Genomic DNA, 19,879 nt, shown 5'->3' with positions numbered 1-19,879 from the left:
ACCATATCAGCAGGGAAAGTCATACTTGCTGGATAATTTAGATCCATCATCGTGATGGCAGTGTGAGAGTGGGCTACTCCCTCGACAGGTCCCTGCAGGGCTGACACATAGGGATTCTTAGAAACCCACTCGCTTCATTTGTTTCCACTGCCACACCTTTTAACATTGTGTGGTTACATCAAAGTATAGACATCTGATCCCATGTAAAAGGAGCTTTCCGTGACTTAAATCATGACCTAAAGCTCTCCTGATCTTAAATGTTGCTGTTTTTATGGGGTCTGTGATTGAACAAAATTGCAGACACACCTGGATAATGTGATTCAGCGTCTGAAAATGTTTCTATTACTGTTGCTTACTCTGCAAAGATTGTCGGGTTCTTCTCCTTCAACACTGTATTTTAGACTTTCACATAAATGAGACACTAGACCCAACTTACCCAACACATAAACAATTCTCTCAAATTCCTGGATCTTTCTGTGACGTTCATTGCCTTTTTCCCATCAAACTAAATCATGCACTTTAGGTTAAAGCAGAGCTAACTTGTTATTGTTTACCTTAATAAATCCTTTCCATAGTCCCTCTGGAGGGTAATGCAAATGTTAATGGGATGATTGGGGGGTCTTTCATCTCCCCCTGGTGTCCACGCACTCTTCCAAAACATTAAAGATGGCGGCACGACGACCGATACGCTTTCGGCGGTTTTTAATCATTTGGAAAATATTAAATCCCGAAAACCGGAGCAAGAAAAAGTGTTCAAAGCGTTCCTCATAAAAAAGGACGTTTGGAAAGGCTTCCTGCCGCTTGTTACTGCAACGTATCTAGCGTTGCTCTAATTGGTTGATGCCGTCTGTCAATCACGCCCCCTATATGTCTAATATCTATGAAAAAGCATGTAGTTCGGCAGGCCAGGCAAGAGCTGGGTATTGCTGATAACTGATCAACTTTGCTCACTGCTCTTGAAAGGTCCCCACGGCGGCAACACAGCTGATGTTACACCAACACCCCTTCTTTTGTTCACACGTCGACCAGTAGATACACTTGGCCCTGTTTAATAATTAAGGTGTTGTCTGTGCACATATGAAGACATTTACGCTACACTCTGCTGGCAGATAGTAAAACAGGAAGTTGCTCTCTGATAACATATTCAGGGATCGATACATACGCCTATATGCAGGACAAATACGCCCATTCAGCTCCTCACTGTGGCACACTGCACTGACAGGCTTCATAAATCACAGACACCACACGTGACTTCTGTGGGCTGCATATATTTATATATATATATCTATGTACACAGTAATGTCCTCCCCATAACTGTTGCGCCATGTTTCTCTGCATGCAATTACACCGCATCAGCGACAGCTCGTAATTTACCCCAGGCCTATTTACACAAGGTAATGTGTATTCAAATGACTCAAAGGGAAGAGAGAATAGAGGATAGGTTAGTGACTGTGTTTGACAAGGTATAGGTGTGATAGAAGAGCTCGTAATGGTAAGTAATGCATAGCTGTAGCATTAGCAATTTGTTTGTTTTATTAGTTGTTGGGCAAGTAATTGAGCATGAAACAGTTGCTATATCATACAGGTGTACTGCTAGCAGATGGAGAAGCAATAGCATTTGCAGCAGTACTACGGTCAGTGGAAATAACAGTAAGAGTAAGATGTGGTGGGTTAATGGGATTCACAAAAAAGACCAAAGTCAGAGGTGAGGGAATATAGAGCAGAGGCGAGCTACAGTAGGTCATCGATCGAGTGTCATGATGTGAGTAATGTATATCTCCCTACAGACTCCACAGAGACACGTGTGAGTGGGTGGGTGCTCAGTCTGTGTTAGCGCTAATGCATCATGTCTGGGCTGTAACGCCAGAGCACGGGGGCAAAAACAGGGGCTCGGTAGCTCACTGTCCAGCTGTACTAACGCAGCAACAAACCAAGGTTAAAACTCATTTCATTTGCTTTGCTCTAAGCCCCGTCCCACTCTGCTTCACCACAACGCATGTTTACAGTCGCTAGACCACACTCGGGCACTGGCCAATCTCGTCAGGTCATTTGGTCTCCATAGAAACCGCCTCCCTGCTCTGCGTCCGTCGCTCAGGCTGATACAGTGTATGATATGTAGGGCATTCGGGGCATCACTGTAAAAAAGACACAGTAAGGTCCACCAAAATAAAATACTCAAGTATTCACAACCATTTAATTTCCAAGTACAAATGGCACTTAAGAACTTCGACATCACAATAAGATAATATGTGATTTCAACCCTACACTCAATTTGAATTGGCCCAATGAAAGTGGCAGCGAGACATTTCCAGACACGGCATTTTAGATAATTGGGTATATGAACTTATATAGTAACTTGAGGTTTAGTTTAACGGTCTGCCCGATGTTTAAACCCATCTTTAGTACATATTTTAGACATATATATAGCAAGTACTAACAATCACTTGAGTCTCTCTGGCACTTGCAGTGGTTTGAGCTTCTAAAACGGTGCTGCTACCACATCATTTTGCTGTCTGTACATGCGACCATTTTAAGGAACCTGTGTATTTTAACTGTTTCCTTGTATGTTCTCCTTATATTTAATAATGTCATTGCATTCCTTCAGTGAGGGTTGACATCTCTTGACCCCAACCCCTGTTAACAACCAGATGACCACACAATTGTGTAGCATTGTCCAATCATCTTCTCTCCACAGAATCCCCATCCTCTGACCTACATCCTATGATCAAATCTGGACATGCAATTTAATCAACCAGTGCACAGCAATGTCCTGTAAGTAATCTAATTGATGATTCCTCCTTGTGTTTCCTTGTGGAGAGAGACTTGTGGGGCTGTATGTAGCTGTGGTCCAGGAGCAGACCGGACACAGACTGCAACGGGATGTGGAGGAGGGGCGGGGTGCACAGAGGTGTTGATAAGGGACCACCGAAGCACATTAGTCCTTATTTTCATTAGGTCTTATAAAATAAGACATTTGGTTGCATTTTACTGCACAGTATTAATATACTTTTCCCCCCATTTACATATCCAGAAGATACTTACCATGTTGTTTGATAATGTACAGTCTTTATACTAAGATGATGATTAGGGAAAGTGAAGAAAACGAGAGCTCATCTTGAGTCATGTCTTGTAATACTCAATATGCTGTATGCTAAACGTAGAATACTTTTGTCCACATAAAGTTATATGGAAACTATTTGACCATGAAATTCCTCAACCTCCTCAACTGGAGCGTATGATTAATGCCTCAGACTCTTCTGAACAGGATGCACTGTGAACGCTCTCCTTTTATCAGAGCCAATACTCCTGTTCCACTTCTGTCCAGCTCCCTGTGAGAGGAACTCCCTTCAAGGACGAACCACTGACAGCTTTGATTAAAATCAGGAGTGACAAACTGGGCACTGATATCAAGGGCAAAGGAATATAGACCCTAAAATCCATTCAGTAAATGTGAGTGTGTGGATTATGTGCACATTATTTGATCTTAACTAGGAAAGTGCCAATGAGATAAGGAATCTCATTTCCAGTGGAGTCCTGGCCCCAGAAGGGAACCTATTGTACATGTTTTAGTGGTAGGGGAACTATCACTACAGTCATCAGTCATTGTTTATTCACAAAAGACTCAGTGGTGGTAAGCTGCTATTGTAGCCACACCGACCACCACCACTCACTCATACATGTTTTTAGTGGTGGGACAAACCAGTACCCGGAGGAAACCTAGACGGGGTGAACATGCAATAAATCCAGGACCTCCTTGCTGTGAGGCATGAGCGCAAACCGCTATACATTACACTATTACACAAATATAAATTAATTTTGAATTTTGTTTTATTTGTATGCATCATGGTTGTTTTATCAAAATGAACATTTGCGAGGGCAGGGCTTTGGCACGGGCTTGTTTAAAGAAAGAGTCATGTAAAACACACTGATAACATTATGACTAACACCAGTGGTAACGCAAACAGGGCATCAGTGGAAATGTGGAAATTGTTGGCAAAATGCAAATAGCAAATGTATGAACTTAAAGCTCAGCGACGGTGGCGCAGAGAGTAGAGCAGGTCGTCTTGGGATCAGAGGATCGGCCGTTTGAATCCCACAGGTGCACACTGTTGTTGTGTCCTTGGGCAAGACACTTCGCCCACAGTGCCTCCAGTGTCTGCGTACACTGTTGTGTGAATGAGAGTGTGAATGGGTGACTGGTTCCTTGATGTAAAGCGCTTTGAGTTCCTAAAGCAGGTAGAAAAGCGCTATATAAATGTGACCATTTGCAATGTTTGATCTATTCATTTCTGGGATCGTCACAGCCATTCAATCAACATAATAAGAAATATTGATTTGTTAAAAATGGTCTTTCTGGGTCAACTATCTATTCCATGTTTGGACAGTTGGATATTTTTAATCACATAAAAATATGTTATTATTGGTGGCAATTATCTTCATGGAGATTCTGGTTGAAGATCTGCTTTTGGCTCCCTGGGGGCTGCACTGCAGCTGCTCATTGACAAGTGGCCCTGAGGCACTGGTTACAAATAATGTTAACAAACAAACTAAATCCTCCGCAGAAAACTATCCCATTGGGGTCTTACTATGCACAAAACCTGCTCACTCAGTTCAGACTGTATACACACAATATGGTTCAGCACTACAGCCCCACTTTGGTTTAAAAAGAGATATAGATTTTCCATTGTTGGATGAGAAATATTGAGTAGATTTCCACTAAATGCTTCAGAGCTGAAGCCAGAGGTTTGAGGCTTGGAGCCTGTGGCCTCCGGGAGCTGCTGTCAGACTGGGAACCATTAACATGTGACAACACTACAAATGAACTGACATGAGACTCACAGGGAATAACTGATAATTGTTTTTAAGTGTTGGTGATAATGCGTACTTGACCTTTATAGAAATGCACATTTTGTCATTTGTGAGAATGAAAGTATTCAGGTTTAATGACAGTTAGACTGGAGTGTACTGGCTCTGTGCCCAGTTTCTGTCAGTGTCTCCTTTATGTTGATGTTTCAGTCACATTAACCACACATCCCAACAGCTATGATAAAGGGTGTGTCTGTGTTAGCGCTGCTTGGCTCAGTTGAAATGAAAGCTGTGGTTGATTTGTCGGATGTTACCAGTGAAAAGCTGCCGTGAGAATATTTGTGTGCATAAAAACACACAAAAACAACAATAGACACAAACTCATTTTAACTCAACTCTGGCAGGTTTCGAATTATGAATATGAGAGACATGAAGAAAAGATATGAGTAATACACTGTACATCAACACAAGCTGAAGATTGCGGGCTAACATAAGCCCCAAAAGAACTAACATGATCAAACCACAAAACAAGACTTCCATTTGACAACCTCATTGGACTCTAATTTATTGCTTGCGTTGACATTACACAACAGCACCATAGCTCAGTGTGATCGGTTTTGCCTTTACAGCAAACAGTGACAGAAAATCAGTGTTCCCTGTAGATTTCCTGTGGCCCCATACAATTTTCACCCCACCCCTTTGACAAAACAATGCCCTGTTCTTTACCAATGGGGTCATTTGTTCACTGCACATATAGCACAATGCTGCCATATCCCCCCATGTATTGACTCAACTTAGACCTAATGGGACTAAAGCTAAGGAAAAACAAGCCACAAAAGAGCTACTCCATCTTCTATGCAATCCTATAATGGGGGCTTTATGCTCGCTCTCCAACAAGATAAATAACATGGCATTCTGTGGTTAAGGTAAATGGGTCTGTAGCATGTCCGGACCATGTTTGGGTGTGGAGCTGTTCTGGGAGAGAAACCCCATCATGAAAATAACAGAAGATGAAGATGCGTCCTTCTGGCACAAATCCATGGCGTGGGAGGTTGTTGTAAAGACACAAAAGATCAGAGGACCACAGGCTTTTATAAACTACCTGCACACACACACACACACACACACAAACAAACACACACAGCTGCTGGAAGAGCATGAGAACTGCAGACGCTTAGACAAACACTGTTGTATAATGAGACTGATTAGGGCTGCTCGATTATTGAAAAAATAATAATCACGATTATTTTTGTCATCATTGAAATCACGATTATTCAAACGATTATTTGTTGCCTTTAAAAAAAAGTCTATCTTTATTTTATTTATTCATTAATCAAAACACTACACTACATTTCATGCTTCTGGACAGTCATAAAAGTACAAATGATTTCAAGTACGCCTTGATTAAAGAGAGGTCCCTGTTTCACACCTGCCCCCTGCTGGCCAGCCCTCACACCTGCGCAAGCAAACTGAGCAGTGCGGCCTGATGACATCATCACACAGCGCTGTTTGTTTTTATGTCAGACAAAAGCATGAGCCACGGCACGTGAAAAGCGAAGGGAAAATAATCCCAGCGCCGTGACACAACGCAAGTCTGCTTTGCAAAAAAAAATTTGAAAAAAAAAGAAATGAAAAAAAATGAAAAAAAAAATATATAAAAATTATAATAGATTTTTTGCGATTATGATAATTTTGTAATCGTTTACTGTTGTAATCGAAATCGTGATCAAATTTCGATTAATTGCACAGCCCTAAGACTGATAATAGAAATCCCAGGATTAAAGTCGATATAGTAATTATCATGACAGCCCAATACATTTCTTCACATGCTCAATCAAGATCATCAACATTATGTACGTATGATTTACGGTATGGTTTAAGAGAAGCACTGTCCACCGCTGCTTCTGGTCCGGCTTCCTTGAGATGAGAGCCACACACGCACTGCTGCAGTAGGTCAGGCTCAGACAGATTTAAGAGCAGCTTTAAAACTTACACCAGGAGCCCATCTGTACATGTGACGTTATATACAGCCCTGAGAACGTGTGGTTTACGCTCCTGTACATTGAAATGTCCAGTGAAATAACCAGTATTTGAATTATAACAGGACCGTGTGGAGTTTCCACGTTCTCCCTCATCAACCTAAAGATAGACAGTAGGCTAATCCTCTCGCTAGGTTCTCCTCTCCTGAGTATGAACCTACAGCTCATGATCTGGAGATGGGGGGTCCCTGCTTACCTATTCATCATTACTTCAAGAACACTCCTGAAATACAGCTAGGAGCCCCAAAACCGGTGAAATACTTTACTGCACTAATGCCCCGCTATACTGCCAATGACTTCAAACAACAGGTGCCTTCTTGCTTTTTTACATACTGTATGGCAAAGCTCCACCAGCTACCGAATCTATCGATGCCCATGAATAATCCAGCCCAGGAGCACAGCACAGAAAGCAGCTGCAGACAGGAGCCAACAAACTAGCTTTAGTGTCCTTTTGTTTGTGTTTCATCATGGCCAAGTAGCTCTTTCTAAGTGAAGTAAAACAGTGCAATAGTGAAGTATGACCTATACATGCCTTTCAGTCATGTGAGTTTTGTTGTTGTTTTTATGTACTTGTAATCATTGTTTAAAGGTCCTATATCATGCAAAATTGACTTTTTAGAGCTTTTAGCCATGTTGTTATGCTATTTCCTTATCAAAAACACCCCCAGAGTGGTTTGTGGCTTCATTCACGCAGTTCTCAGTAATCCTCCTGAATCCTGCTCTCTGAGCAGCTGCTCCTCCCTCTCCTGGTGAACGATTGACCTGCTTCGTTGGGACGTCACAGCGGAACGGAAGTGCTCGACGTCTGTAAAGCAATGTCTTACAGGAAAAAAAAGGATGTGCCCGAGGTGCTTCCAGGTCAGCTGTGGCCAAAACAAACACACCCCTGAGCGTCTGAACAGATCAGTCATGTTTGTGCAGCAGCTGAAGATGGAGCTCGTTGCAACTTATTCTGGACACACCTGTTCTTTATTCTTAACTAACGATAATGTCACGGACGAGAAAAAGAAGCGCGTTTGGCTACGAGGACGGGAGTTTATTCAACCTTTTTCAAGAAGAGGCCACTCTAAGTTGTTTTTTTCTCTTGGATTCAGCGACTATCAGCCAAAATGGTGTTTTTCTGTGACTGTCTCTGATAGGGCTGTGCAATTAATCGAAATTCGATTACGATTTTGATTATTACACTAGACGATCACAAAAATAGCATAATCGAGAACAAACGATTATTAAGGATGCCCTCCCGCTCGTCCATCCAAAGCGCAAAAAGTCCGTCATGCGCGGTTTGTGTGAGCGCGTCTGATCAGCTGAAATACCAGCGCAGCCTGACAGAACTGTAAATAATATCGTACTAATATTTTTTATACCTAACTCATGAGATAACGCCACTGTCAAGTGCTCACCTTGTGCTGAAAGGAGAACAGCTGTTTAGAAGCCTCGACATCCTTTGCTCAGGCACTGGTTTTGTTTAGTAGAAAAGTCTGAAACTCTTCTTCAGGAGCAGATCAACGGAGCTCAAAGCAAACTTATTATTTCATGCCACTGAGATGATTGTTTCTTTTCCCTTCGCATTTCACGTGCTAGAGGCTCATGCTTTGGTTTGACATAAAAACATTAGCGCTGTGTAATGATGTCATCAGGCTGCGCGGCTCTGTTGGACAGGTGTGAGGGCTGGCCAGCAGGGGGCAGGTGTCCCTATATGATTAGTTTAGAAACGTGAGCATATTAACAAAAAAAAAAAATGCTCTTATTGTCCAAAGAAAATGTAGTCCATAGTTGTTTTTTAAAATAATAATAAAAATGAATAAATAAATAAAAGTTTTTTTTTTAAGGCCACGAATAATCGTTTGAATAATCGTGATTTCAATTATTACTAAAATAATCGTGATTATTATTTTTTCTATAATCGAGCAGCCCTAGTCTCTGATGGATGTTTGGGGAACCTTCGCCAGAATCAAAGTGGATTAACTTTTATAACCAACGCGAGTCCCACCATGTAAACAGCGATGGAGCAGAGCGGTGAGTCAGTCCAAACGCGGGTTAGCTTGTGTGTTAGCATATTAGCATGTGTGTTAGCCATTTATGAAGCTGTGTTGCAGATGTCAACTCCGTATAACTGCATCGTGAAGCAATTTCACTTATTGCTTTTTATTTATATTACGGTAAAGTTGTATGTGCGGAGAGAGGGGGCGGAGTTAACTGAATCGAAGCGTTGTGTCTTCCGGGTTTGAAAAATACCTCCAGAAAACACTTATATTTATCACAAAAATGAGTGCTCCATAATGGTAGAGGTACAATATATCATATACATGCCTATACTTAACTTTGGAATGGCTAAAATAGCATGATATAGATCCTTTAAGAAGATAAGAGTAAAAACACGTCCCCAGAGACGCACGTTTATGTGAAGAAACCAGTGAATCAGAGTTTAAGCTGCTCAAGACATTAGCATGCTACCGGTTAGCATTTAGCTTTAACAGCTCACCTCTGACCTCTCCAAGAGAAAGCCCTGGACCACACTCCATGTAACCCTGGATACAACATGTGACAGGGGTCAGAGCTAAGCAGTTACTGTAGTATTTCCTCAGTGTTCATAGATGTGAGCCACACATGTGTTTATGGTGTGGAAGCCATTGGCAGTTGATTGATGACAGTTGCTAACCGGTAGCATGCTAACATCTTGAGCAGCTTAAACACTGACTCAGACTGAGACTCTGTTGACATGACAAACTGCAAAAAAGAGAGGTTTACTGTGTCCTCTTTGATGAGTTAATTTAGTCTGAGGAGTGAAGCAGATCTTTAGTCAATCCTGCTGTAGCTCGACAGACAGAGCTACGTCTGTGCCACATTTGCTGGTTATATCACATAAACGTGCACTCCCAGGGGCAGTGTTTTTGCTGTTTCCTTCTTGAGCAATGATTCCAAGTATAAAAAAGTGCCGCCGTCAATCAGTTGTCTTTCATTTTAGAGATATTGTTACATGTTGTAGTACTGCATAATTCTACTTTGGTATTCAAAATGGCGGCCGGTACTATGCTTGTGATGTCATTGCTTGATTAGATTGTCAAGATATAATATTATAATGGTTCTTGTGACACAAATCCCCCAAATATGGAACAACAAACCTATTCAAGAAATGATCCGGACACAAACAGTCTGCAAATCAGAAACTGGTTTGTTAAACTGGAGCAAATATGTTTGATGGGTGTGGCTCGTGATGATTTAGTGTGCATCGAAAAATGTGCATTTGCTAACCTAGGCTTTGTCAATCTAAATAAACGATCTTTTAGGTTTTCTTCTCGAGATGGGTCACTGCACAATAATATCTACAAACATGCAAAAGCACCATCACCTAGGTAGGATAAGTTAACATTCATTAGTTTGTTGTTATAGGGATAATATAAGTTAGACGTTGATCGCATTAGCACAGGCAGGAAGAAGAGGTGACAAACTAATCTTTGGGCTCAATATTGAATAGTAAGTATGATGCAGCAGGACGTCCCAGTTCAGGGCAGCGGTTGCGTGCCAAACTGTGGCGCAGGGCCCTGGGCAGAGCTTAAGAAGAATCCCTCCCTGCCTGAATACAACAAGGCGGGATTAGACAGGGTAGGTCAAAGACAGACAGACCGACAGACTGACAGACACACTACGGATAGTTAGCTCAACGGCGCGTCACTTCCTCAGAATAATGATGCATGGTGCCATTCAAATGCAATGTAATTAGACAGTTCTTCATGAAGGTAAGGCTTTGCAGTTGTATGAGAGGAGCTTAACCCTGGCTTTCACCTCCGTTAAGCACAAGAGGGAAGATCAAAGCGTCGGAAAAGTGCCTGTGCCACAGATTTTCTCAATGCATTGATCCACGCGCGGCTAAATTCAGCTGGAGGTGAATTATTCATGTAGGGAAAACATGCCCAGGAGGCCCCTGTCCCGCCCCGATCACTACAGGTCTCTTACATGGGATCAGACAGAGAGAGGGGCTGCAGCATTGGAATTAAATACACAACCAAACAATCTATATATATATATATATATATGCAACTAAAACACTGCAGTAAGCGTTGCATATATATATATATATGCAACTAAAACACTGCAGTAAGCGTTGCATCTAAATGAAGCAAAAATAATGATTTGAATAATTCTGTTGTCGATGCACTTTTTACAGCACATGTGATGACGCCGTTGGAAACCAAGTCAAGTATCACAGAGCGCAATTTGGAGGCAAACAAATGTGTATCACTGCACTGAAATGACTTTAGTTAGACAATCCAGAATGACTGAGAGGGTGTGTTTACCTAATGTTTTGTTTTGTATCAATTCTAATATTTGAAAACTGGGTGAGATACTGCAATAAGAATCTTATAGCAATCAAACTAAGCACTAGCAATCCACAACAAAATGGAAGACAGTCAGTGATTTAGCAAAATGCAGTGGTTTCTTTGCTACATGGATATTGCGTCACCTAATAGTGCTAACAGTAATGTGGTCTTATTTTGCGCCATTTCAGCTACAAGCAGGGTATGACAGTCTGGAATGGCTTGATCCACAGGTTTATCAATGCAAATGTGCTGTGTTCCTGAGTACATGCCACTGTAGGTTATTTTGCATTTTATCTGCTTCAGTTTCATCCTCCCTCCTCAGCTATGCAAAACATAAACATGTAAATATCTAACATGACTTTTCCCACCAGAGTGTTAACTATTAGTCACTGTCAGCCGCACTGTTAATGACCCTGTGGCCAGCCTCAGACCAGTGGGATTTACGGACAGAAAGTGACTGAGCCCCGAGCGATACATTTGACAGCCATGTGTTAGGGATGAGCAAAAGGGGTTTACAAGGTGAGAGTGCAGAAGTGCATCGCTTGATTCAGATATCTATACTTAAGCTGAGGATAGAGAAAAGACAAAAAGGTACAACGGCAGCTATAATAGGGTGGGGTGTCAGATCTTTGCACAGTCAGTGTTCAACATTTTATGATGTTTACAGGAACAGTTGATCAAGTTACAACATTATGTGGTAGAACTATAATGAAAGTCTTGCCGTAACTGATCAGATAATGTTCAGACAAAAAGACACTTTAAAAATGTGCCGACAATGACTCCATTCAGTATCCATTTATTTATTTATTTATGGACCCCATGAGATCAATCATCTTGTTGTCAAGAAGGTCCTCAGGATCACATCCAAAGAAAAGTACGGTATTTTAAGTTATTTTAATGTTTGGAAACCACTGGTGTGATACATTGTAAAATGTATACAATACATGCATAGTGTAAAACTTAACATCAGAATTTAAAACTATCAAAGTTAACGTCTCAACAAAATAATATACACAAATAAATATACTTGAATAATTAAATATATAGTTGATACTTATGAAGTATAAAAGGCTCGAAACAAAGGCGAAACAGTTCAGCTCAACTTGGCCTAATTTTTTTTTTCTTTTTGCACCATTGCTTTTAATCTGTTATTTTCTATGTTCTCCCAGTGTTTCCTGTGTCACAGGCTGCTATAAACCACATCAATCCTATCTATTTAGCAGAATTCCCATTTCTAAACTCAAGGTGGTATAAGCAGCATCATGGCTTGGTGCATGTTATTTATTCTTACAGCTTTTGAAGGTTCTTTTGACTTTTTGTATTACTAAATTGTATTGGTTGCTTTTTCAGTCATCAAATTGTCCCTTGCTCAAGAAGTTTATTTTTGCTGAGTTTTTGTTTGTGATATTAAAAGATTGATTCTTGCAGAGAGCAAACAGGATTGAAGAATCTCATGAGGCCACATCCGAACGTGAGCATCTGGCGATCCATCTTTAGACTGTCCACAAAGGGAGCGCTTTAATAAATCAATCGACCAGTGAGGTCACAGTGGACCACAGCAGTCTGCATTTGAAAACAGGGAGGCAGACACAGGATGAGCCCATATATGAGGGAGAAGAGGAGATGTGGCCAATATGGAGTAAAGCTGTCAAGATCAATAAGTTTTACAATGATTTTTACTGTTGACGTCACAATATCATAGAGTCTTTGTGGAATTACTAAAGTAAAACGAAATACTAACTATCCAAAATACTGAAGAGCATGCTGAAGGGGGAATGTGTATCTTACAATACTATAGGGATAAATAATGTTGTGTTTATTTATGCCAATAATCGGGGAAAGACGTATGCCTTATGACTGTAGTAAAGAAGATTTGGACAGACAAAAAAATCTGGACAGGAAGCTGAAGCAATTACCCAGCTCAGATGGAACATGAGGAGAACAGATAGAGATTGATTATCCAGTTTATGGGCCAGGGAAACAGGTCATGTCTGCGTCTCAATCATAGTATTGGGGCTGTTGAGGAGAATGGAGTAACCTTAAAAATAAAAAACAATAAATAATGTCCCATACCAGCTTAACAAAACCGCAAGCTATTTTCCATACTAAAAACCACACTGGAGTTCCCAGTGGAAGAGCACCCGCTGTGTAACATGCTTAAGTTTAATCCTCTATGTAACTGACCAACTCCATTTTAAACTATAACTTTATTTTATGTGACATACTTAGTGCATGGCAGAGGCCGACCAACCGGAGGAGTTCTGGGGAATCCCAGAAATTGACAAGAAGCCCTGAATCCAAATTAGGATTACACTGTTATATCGCTGCTAAGAAAGCAACATAAAGTAAATGAATACATTTGAAATCTATTTTTGAATTGTCTGCTCCCGTCCCAAATGCCATTCACTGCTCCCCCGCACTGGAACGCCCCAAAAAAGTCCATGAGAGCGTTGTGCTATCCTTCATGTGGTATGACTGGACAGGATATCCCGTTTCCCACACGCATACAGCATGAGTGACTCAGTGCATTCACCACACGAGCATTGGTCATAGTGACCTGCTGAGAGCAGACAGTTAAAATTCTTGTCGGTCTCAATCACCACCACAATGAGAAGTAGTCGGTCATTTGGCAAAGTATCCATTCAGTAGCCAGCCAAAACAACCACAGCAGGCTACATGGGTCAGATAGGGACGCTCTTATCTGGGATTAATAGAGAAAGCACAAGGGAAATGTATGACTAAAGCCAAATATGTCTGTAGAACAGTGAGATATTCCACGAGATTTCCTCAAAGGACTGTGATGAAGATTGGTTCTGGTAACTCGCACTGACAAAGACCGTGCTCACAGCTTGGAATTTATCAGGGGAATGTTACTCATATCATAAGGCATGTGTAAAGAGGTGAAGCCTCTGTGTCTGAACGGGCGAGTAAAAAGCTTTAAAAGATTATTCAGTTAACATGGTCCAAGAAAAGCATCCACAGTAATCAGACGTTTGCTCACAAGCGGCACAGGCTAGATGTAATACACTCTGAACAATGTTTACTTGCAGAGCTGGCACTTACTTGTTTGACATGTCTTAGTATAAAGGCTGATATATCGGCAGTGTTGCACTTCATTGAGAAGTTACTTCTCTAAAACACACATGATTTATTTATCTTTATTATCTTTTACTGCTAAAGTAATACACAAATCACGTGCATTTCAGAACATGTTTGAGGCAGGGTTTGTCCTAATAAAACACCATGGAGGAGACATTGTATTTCATTGGTTGTACTGCCTTGGATTGTACAGCCTAAATAATGGCAGTCTTTGTGATTTGTTCATTTGAAATGCCACTGTCCCTCCCTGAAACAATTTGACTATCATGAAAAATCGCACCCCCCCCAAGTCACTCTTTATGCAAACGTCAATAAACTTCTCATAAAGCCATGATTCTTGAAGCTGCTTTGTCTATCTTCCTATCTTTGTTTCACAATATCAAAATGACCAAGTGAACTCATCATGTAAATATGTTATATGGATTCTTTCACATCACTGCTAAATGTCTTTACTCTTTTGTTATCCATCAATGTCCACTGCACTCTATGACCCGTCGAGCACTATTATGATCGACTGGTGTCCCTTACAACAATCATGACAACTGATATGCAAAGTAAACCAGAAAAACCCTATTGATCACATCCTCAATATATTGTAGGACTTCTTGAACAACCTGAATGGAAGAATCAATAGAGGAAGGACTCAACCCTTGAACCTGCCACAGGCGGCAGACCGGAGTGACCATTGATAAAAGGGCTATTCTCTATTATGCAGACTTTGTAGGGACATGCCCAGACTTAGTGGCATCAACTCAATGACATCATCTTTATGAGCCAGAGAGGTAGCGATAAGAATAGAAAGCACTGCTGCAAGAGTGCTCTGAGACACCCACAGTCCAATATTTAATGTGTTAAAATGTAGACTAGGGCTGCTCGATTATCGAAAAAATAATAATCACGATTATTTTTGTCATCATTGAAATCACGATTATTCAAACGATTATTTGTTGCCTTTAAAAAAAAGTCTATCTTTATTTTATTTATTCATTAATCAAAACACTACACTACATTTTATGCTTTCTGGACAGTCATAAAAGTACAAATGATTTCAGATGATTTTCCTTGATTAAAGAGAGGTCCCTGTTTCACACCTGCCCCCTGCTGGCCAGCCCTCACACCTGCGCAAGCAAACTGAGCAGTGCGGCCTAATGACATCATCACACAGCGCTGTTTGTTTTTATGTCAGACAAAAGCATGAGCCACGGCACGTGAAAAGCGAAGGGAAAATAATCCCAATGGCCTGAAATAACGCAAGTCTGCTTTGCAAAAAAAAAAAAATTGAAAAAAAAAGAAAGGAAAAAAAAGGAAAAAAAAAAAAAAATTATAAGAGATTTTTTGCGATTATGCTAATTTTGTAATCGTTTACTGTTGTAATCGAAATCGTGATCGAATTTCGATTAATTGCACAGCCCTAATGTAGACACTACGATCTTTCACATACCATTGCTAAAATAATAAACTTGACAAACTCAACTCATTGGGTAAATAGGAGGTACATCTTTCTCAAGGCATTTCGATCTGAAACTAATCACTTTTATAGGACATACATGTAGCCCATTGTGTCTAGACAACATGGCCCACATCGTCACCATTTAATTGGATTACACTGACAGAAGGACAGTCCATGGCACTCGTCCAATTGCACTTACTTCAAGACATGACAAGGTGCCATGTGTGATGCCCAAGAATTCATGACCATAAAACATGTCAACAGTGAGTTACTTAAAATTCACTTTCTATTTTCTGCCTGGTATAGGTTAAAACTGCAGCACTAATACAGTATAAGGCCTATTACACGTGTACACCAGTGTTCTTGTGAAGTCTGATGTGGTTAGATGTTATAAATATTGTTTTTGACTTGGCCTATAGGTTTACATGTTTAGCCCATATACATCTGTTACTCACTTTTTCCTGTAGTCATCCCTCTCCCTCTTGACTTTGGCCAGGACGTTGTACAGAGCCCTCACTTCAGGCGTGATGGTGTCTATCTGGACCCCCACTCCATCCGGGTGCGTCCACGTGACCCCGGGCCCGTGCACCGTCTCGTACCGCTCCCCCTGCCTCCGAACGTGGGTAAAACTCCAAATGGTCCCGGGCAGCTTGGACCCGGGCCCATCCGTCTGGACCGCCACGTCCCGCGCGTAAAGCGCCCGGTACTGCTGCCTGTGTTGCGCCTGCTGCAGCTGGGTCTCCAAAAGTTTATTCCTCCGCTCCAGCTCGTGGACCTTGGCGAGGAAGCAGCGGAACCTCAAGTTCAGAGTTTTCAGGACGTGTATGTTGGAGCCCAGGTCGTTCCTCAGCGCGCTGGTCACCGCCTGCGGGTGCGACGCGCCGGGAAGAGCGCACACCGGGGCAGGCGCGCCGCTGTCCGGGTAGAAAAGCGGGTTCATGTCGGTAGAAAACATCCACAAAATGTCCCAACTAAACTTGTATGCGCAGAGCAGTGTCGACGGGCCTGCTGCTGTTCAGTGCTCACAACGCTGACAAATAAGGCGAGGTAAACATCACTGCCACATGCTGTGTCACTGCCACATCCGAGCATCAAAACTGACCAGCTTTACAAAAACCTCTCATGGTCCAAAAAGAGGCAACATCATCTAAAAGCGCATGGAGTTTGACGCAACCCGCAGTGATGAGCAGCAGCGTTTTTCCACCCGAAGAGCAACATCTCTCCTGCCTTTTCCCTTGCCAGTGGCTACGCGCTGGAGCTGTACATCTCCACACAGGCTGTACCACAAGTTAACATGGCTCCGTGTGTCCTGTGTCCCGTTGCGCGGTGCAGAGCGGTCCCATGTGCCGCGGCGGTGTGGCAGGATAGGCGGGATGCAGCAGCAGCGCACGGCCCGGCCCCTCTCTCCTCTCTCTGCTTCGCTTCACGATTGGTGCTGGGGGTGCACGGCTCGGATCATGTTGCAAAGTGCTAAACTCGGCACTATCACCTACCCAGGCCCCGCCCCTCCTCCGGCAGTCTCTCTCTCTCCCTCTCGTTGCTCTCCCTCCCTCTCTCTCGAGCGAACACTGTAGCTTGGTTGACTTTGCCACCCACAGCTAAACTGCCACAGCTTCACGTCTTACAGCTTACGAGAGCAATCAGAGGTTAAAAATGGAGGAGAAAATAAAGTTTTCAAAGAAAGATCGAGGCGTGTGCATTTTTGATCGGGGAAAGCCTCGGCTTAACAATGTATTATTATTATTTATTTTTTTCCAAAGGAGGAGTGTGATCCCAATCCCAGTATTACTGTGATAGCAGCGATACAACATAGTGTCATCAACAAAGTCAAGGCACGAGGAGCCTGTTGATTCAATGATTTTAGTGATTTGCCGCCCTCTTGTGGACAATAACACACAGCGTGCCACAATTGCATTAACTTGATCTCGATTAAATACAACATGATTTCTTATGTTTGAATACTAATGATACTGATACTGATATCATGTAATTCAATACTATTTATTGGTTTGAATTAGCAGTTATAGCTAAAGTATGTATATGATATGGTGTCATTTATGCTCAGGCAGCGCTGGGGCAGCTCCTCAAACAGAAACATTCCGGGGTCCTTCAGCTTCACGTGTGTCGGTGCTGCTCGGGCATCGTGAGGGGAAACCATGCCGAAATCAAAGAGAGACAAGAAAAGTAAGTATTTTACTGTGTAATGTGAGAAATACGATTTTTGTGTGTGTTTTTTCGTTGTATCTCTTAATTGAAACTTGTTGAACTTATCGTAACTTGTGAGATGATTGTTAACACACGAGAAGCTAATGCTAGCCTGGCCCCAATGCTGGTTGTGGCAACCATTAATTCGTGACATTTCTAATGTAATGTGTCTTATGTTTCCTTAGTTTCTTTAACCAAAACAGCCAAGAAGGGGCTCGAGTTAAAACAGAAGTTAATAGAAGAGGTAAGAAATGGTATAAGTCATTTAAAGGAGTGTTAATGTTTATTACGCTAATGCTGACATCTACGATTGCTTTTGTTATCCCCCAGTTAAGAAAATGTGCGGACACTTACAGGAATCTCTTCATATTTTCTGTGGCAAATATGAGAAATAACAAACTCAAAGACGTAAGAACAGCATGGAAGCACAGCAGGTAATGGCCCGTCATGATGAATTTTACAATGATTTCCTCTGTGATGAAGACCTCACCAATTCCCTCCTTTGCAGATTCTTCTTTGGCAAAAACAAAGTCATGGTAGTTGCTTTGGGTAAAGGGGAAACGGATGAATATAAAGATAATTTGCATAAAGTAAGTTCATGTGGTGTAAAAATACACATCCTTATAGCTCAAAGTAGGGAAACTTACAGATGCATCTTTTTTTCAGGTGACAAAGCAGCTTCGAGGGGAAGTGGGTGTGCTCTTCACGAACAAAACCAAAGATGAAGTACAGGAGTAAGTCTCAGTGTAAGCAGATGTTACTGTAAACCACCAGTTCACTAACTGTATTATTGTTTTCAGGTATTTCAGCCATTTCAAAGATACAGATTATGCGCGGGCAGGAAACCAGGCTCGGATGGATGTAACTCTGGATGAGGGACCTTTGGAACAGTTCACTCACTCAATGGAGCCGCAGTTAAGACAGCTGGGACTCCCTACAGCTCTCAAAAAAGGTATTCTAAATGTTCACCAAATATATCAGTCATGTTAAGTTAGAATCAACATAAGTATTTGTTTGCTCTCAATCTTTGTGAATAACACTCACTGTGCTTGTCTATATCTTCCAGGGGTGGTGACATTATTGAAAGACTATGAAGTTTGTAAAGAGGGTGATGTACTAACACCAGAACAAGCCCGGATTCTGGTACGTTATGAAGGGTCGATTGCATTCGTTACAACTAAAATATGAAATATTTGTTCTACGTTTTATTAAAATTGGTTAAATCAGTCTTCAAATGTTAGGAGTTGCTCAAAACAATCTGGAAAAAAAATGAAGTCAAATGTATTTCTCTAGCATAAATGGTGACCAATCTAAACCAGCCAGCTGCTGACATTGTTCACTGCCATTGTCACCACTTGCCACACATCACATCGGCTACATTAGGGGGAAAAAATAAATAAATATTGAAGACAAACCATGAAAGTGTCATCTACTTCAGATATTCAGTTTTTCTTTCTGAACGAAGCATTCTTAAAACTCTTGTAAATTTGTCTTGCTCTCATTTACAGAAATTGTTAGGCGTTGAGATGGCAGAGTTTAAGGTGCAGATCAAATGTATGTGGAACTCTGAGACGGGTGACTTCGAGAGCTTCGGCGCAGAGGAGCCGGCTCAGGAGAATGAAGAGGACGACGATGAAGATGCAGACTGAGATGGATCTGCAGAGACTGTTGACAATGTCCAGTTTTATTATTTCTCAGTCTGGTCACTGCCTTTGGACATTGATTCTGAAAACATCCAGACTAGCCTCCCTCATTAGACTGTCACCAGTCTATGTAAAGTTTAGATTAACTGTTTATCATACATTTTATATCTGTACTGAAATGAGGATCAGTATAGTATAACTGAACGTCTGAACTTTAATTGGAGAACTTTTTTTTTTAATGTTTTTGGTGAATCTATGGCTTTATGTTGTCCATTGTTCCCCATCATCACCTAACACCCAGTACTGTTTGTCATAAAA

General features: G+C 41.6%; 2 protein-coding genes across 3 annotated transcripts in view; one reads left to right on the top strand and one right to left on the bottom strand.

The window, feature by feature from the left end:
- Positions 1–17,189, bottom strand: part of iffo2b (intermediate filament family orphan 2b) — a 31,907-nt gene extending 14,718 nt beyond the window's left edge. Inside the window, exon 1 of one of the 2 annotated variants that reach the window (XM_079578304.1) lies at positions 16,169–17,189. In XM_079578304.1, the coding sequence (XP_079434430.1) occupies positions 16,169–16,668 (500 nt within the window). In that variant the 5' untranslated portion in view covers positions 16,669–17,189. The remainder of the gene's footprint in view (positions 1–16,168) is intronic. The other variant, XM_079578305.1, reaches the window with a different exon arrangement.
- Positions 17,190–17,830: 641 nt separating this feature from the next.
- Positions 17,831–19,830, top strand: mrto4 (MRT4 homolog, ribosome maturation factor). The gene is made up of 8 exons (XM_079579443.1): positions 17,831–17,897; positions 18,104–18,162; positions 18,249–18,352; positions 18,427–18,508; positions 18,585–18,652; positions 18,719–18,870; positions 18,985–19,061; positions 19,427–19,830. The coding sequence occupies exons 1-8, from the start codon at positions 17,870–17,872 to the stop codon at positions 19,565–19,567; spliced, it is 711 nt and encodes a 236-aa protein (XP_079435569.1). The 5' UTR covers positions 17,831–17,869; the 3' UTR covers positions 19,568–19,830.
- Positions 19,831–19,879: the final 49 nt, after the last annotated feature.

The sequence above is a fragment of the Gobius niger genome (assembly GCF_951799975.1).
Source record: "Gobius niger genome assembly, chromosome: 20".
Lineage (NCBI taxonomy): Eukaryota > Metazoa > Chordata > Actinopteri > Gobiiformes > Gobiidae > Gobius > Gobius niger.
The sequence above is the reverse complement of the archived record's forward strand: the minus strand, read 5'-3'. Positions and strand labels throughout refer to the sequence as shown.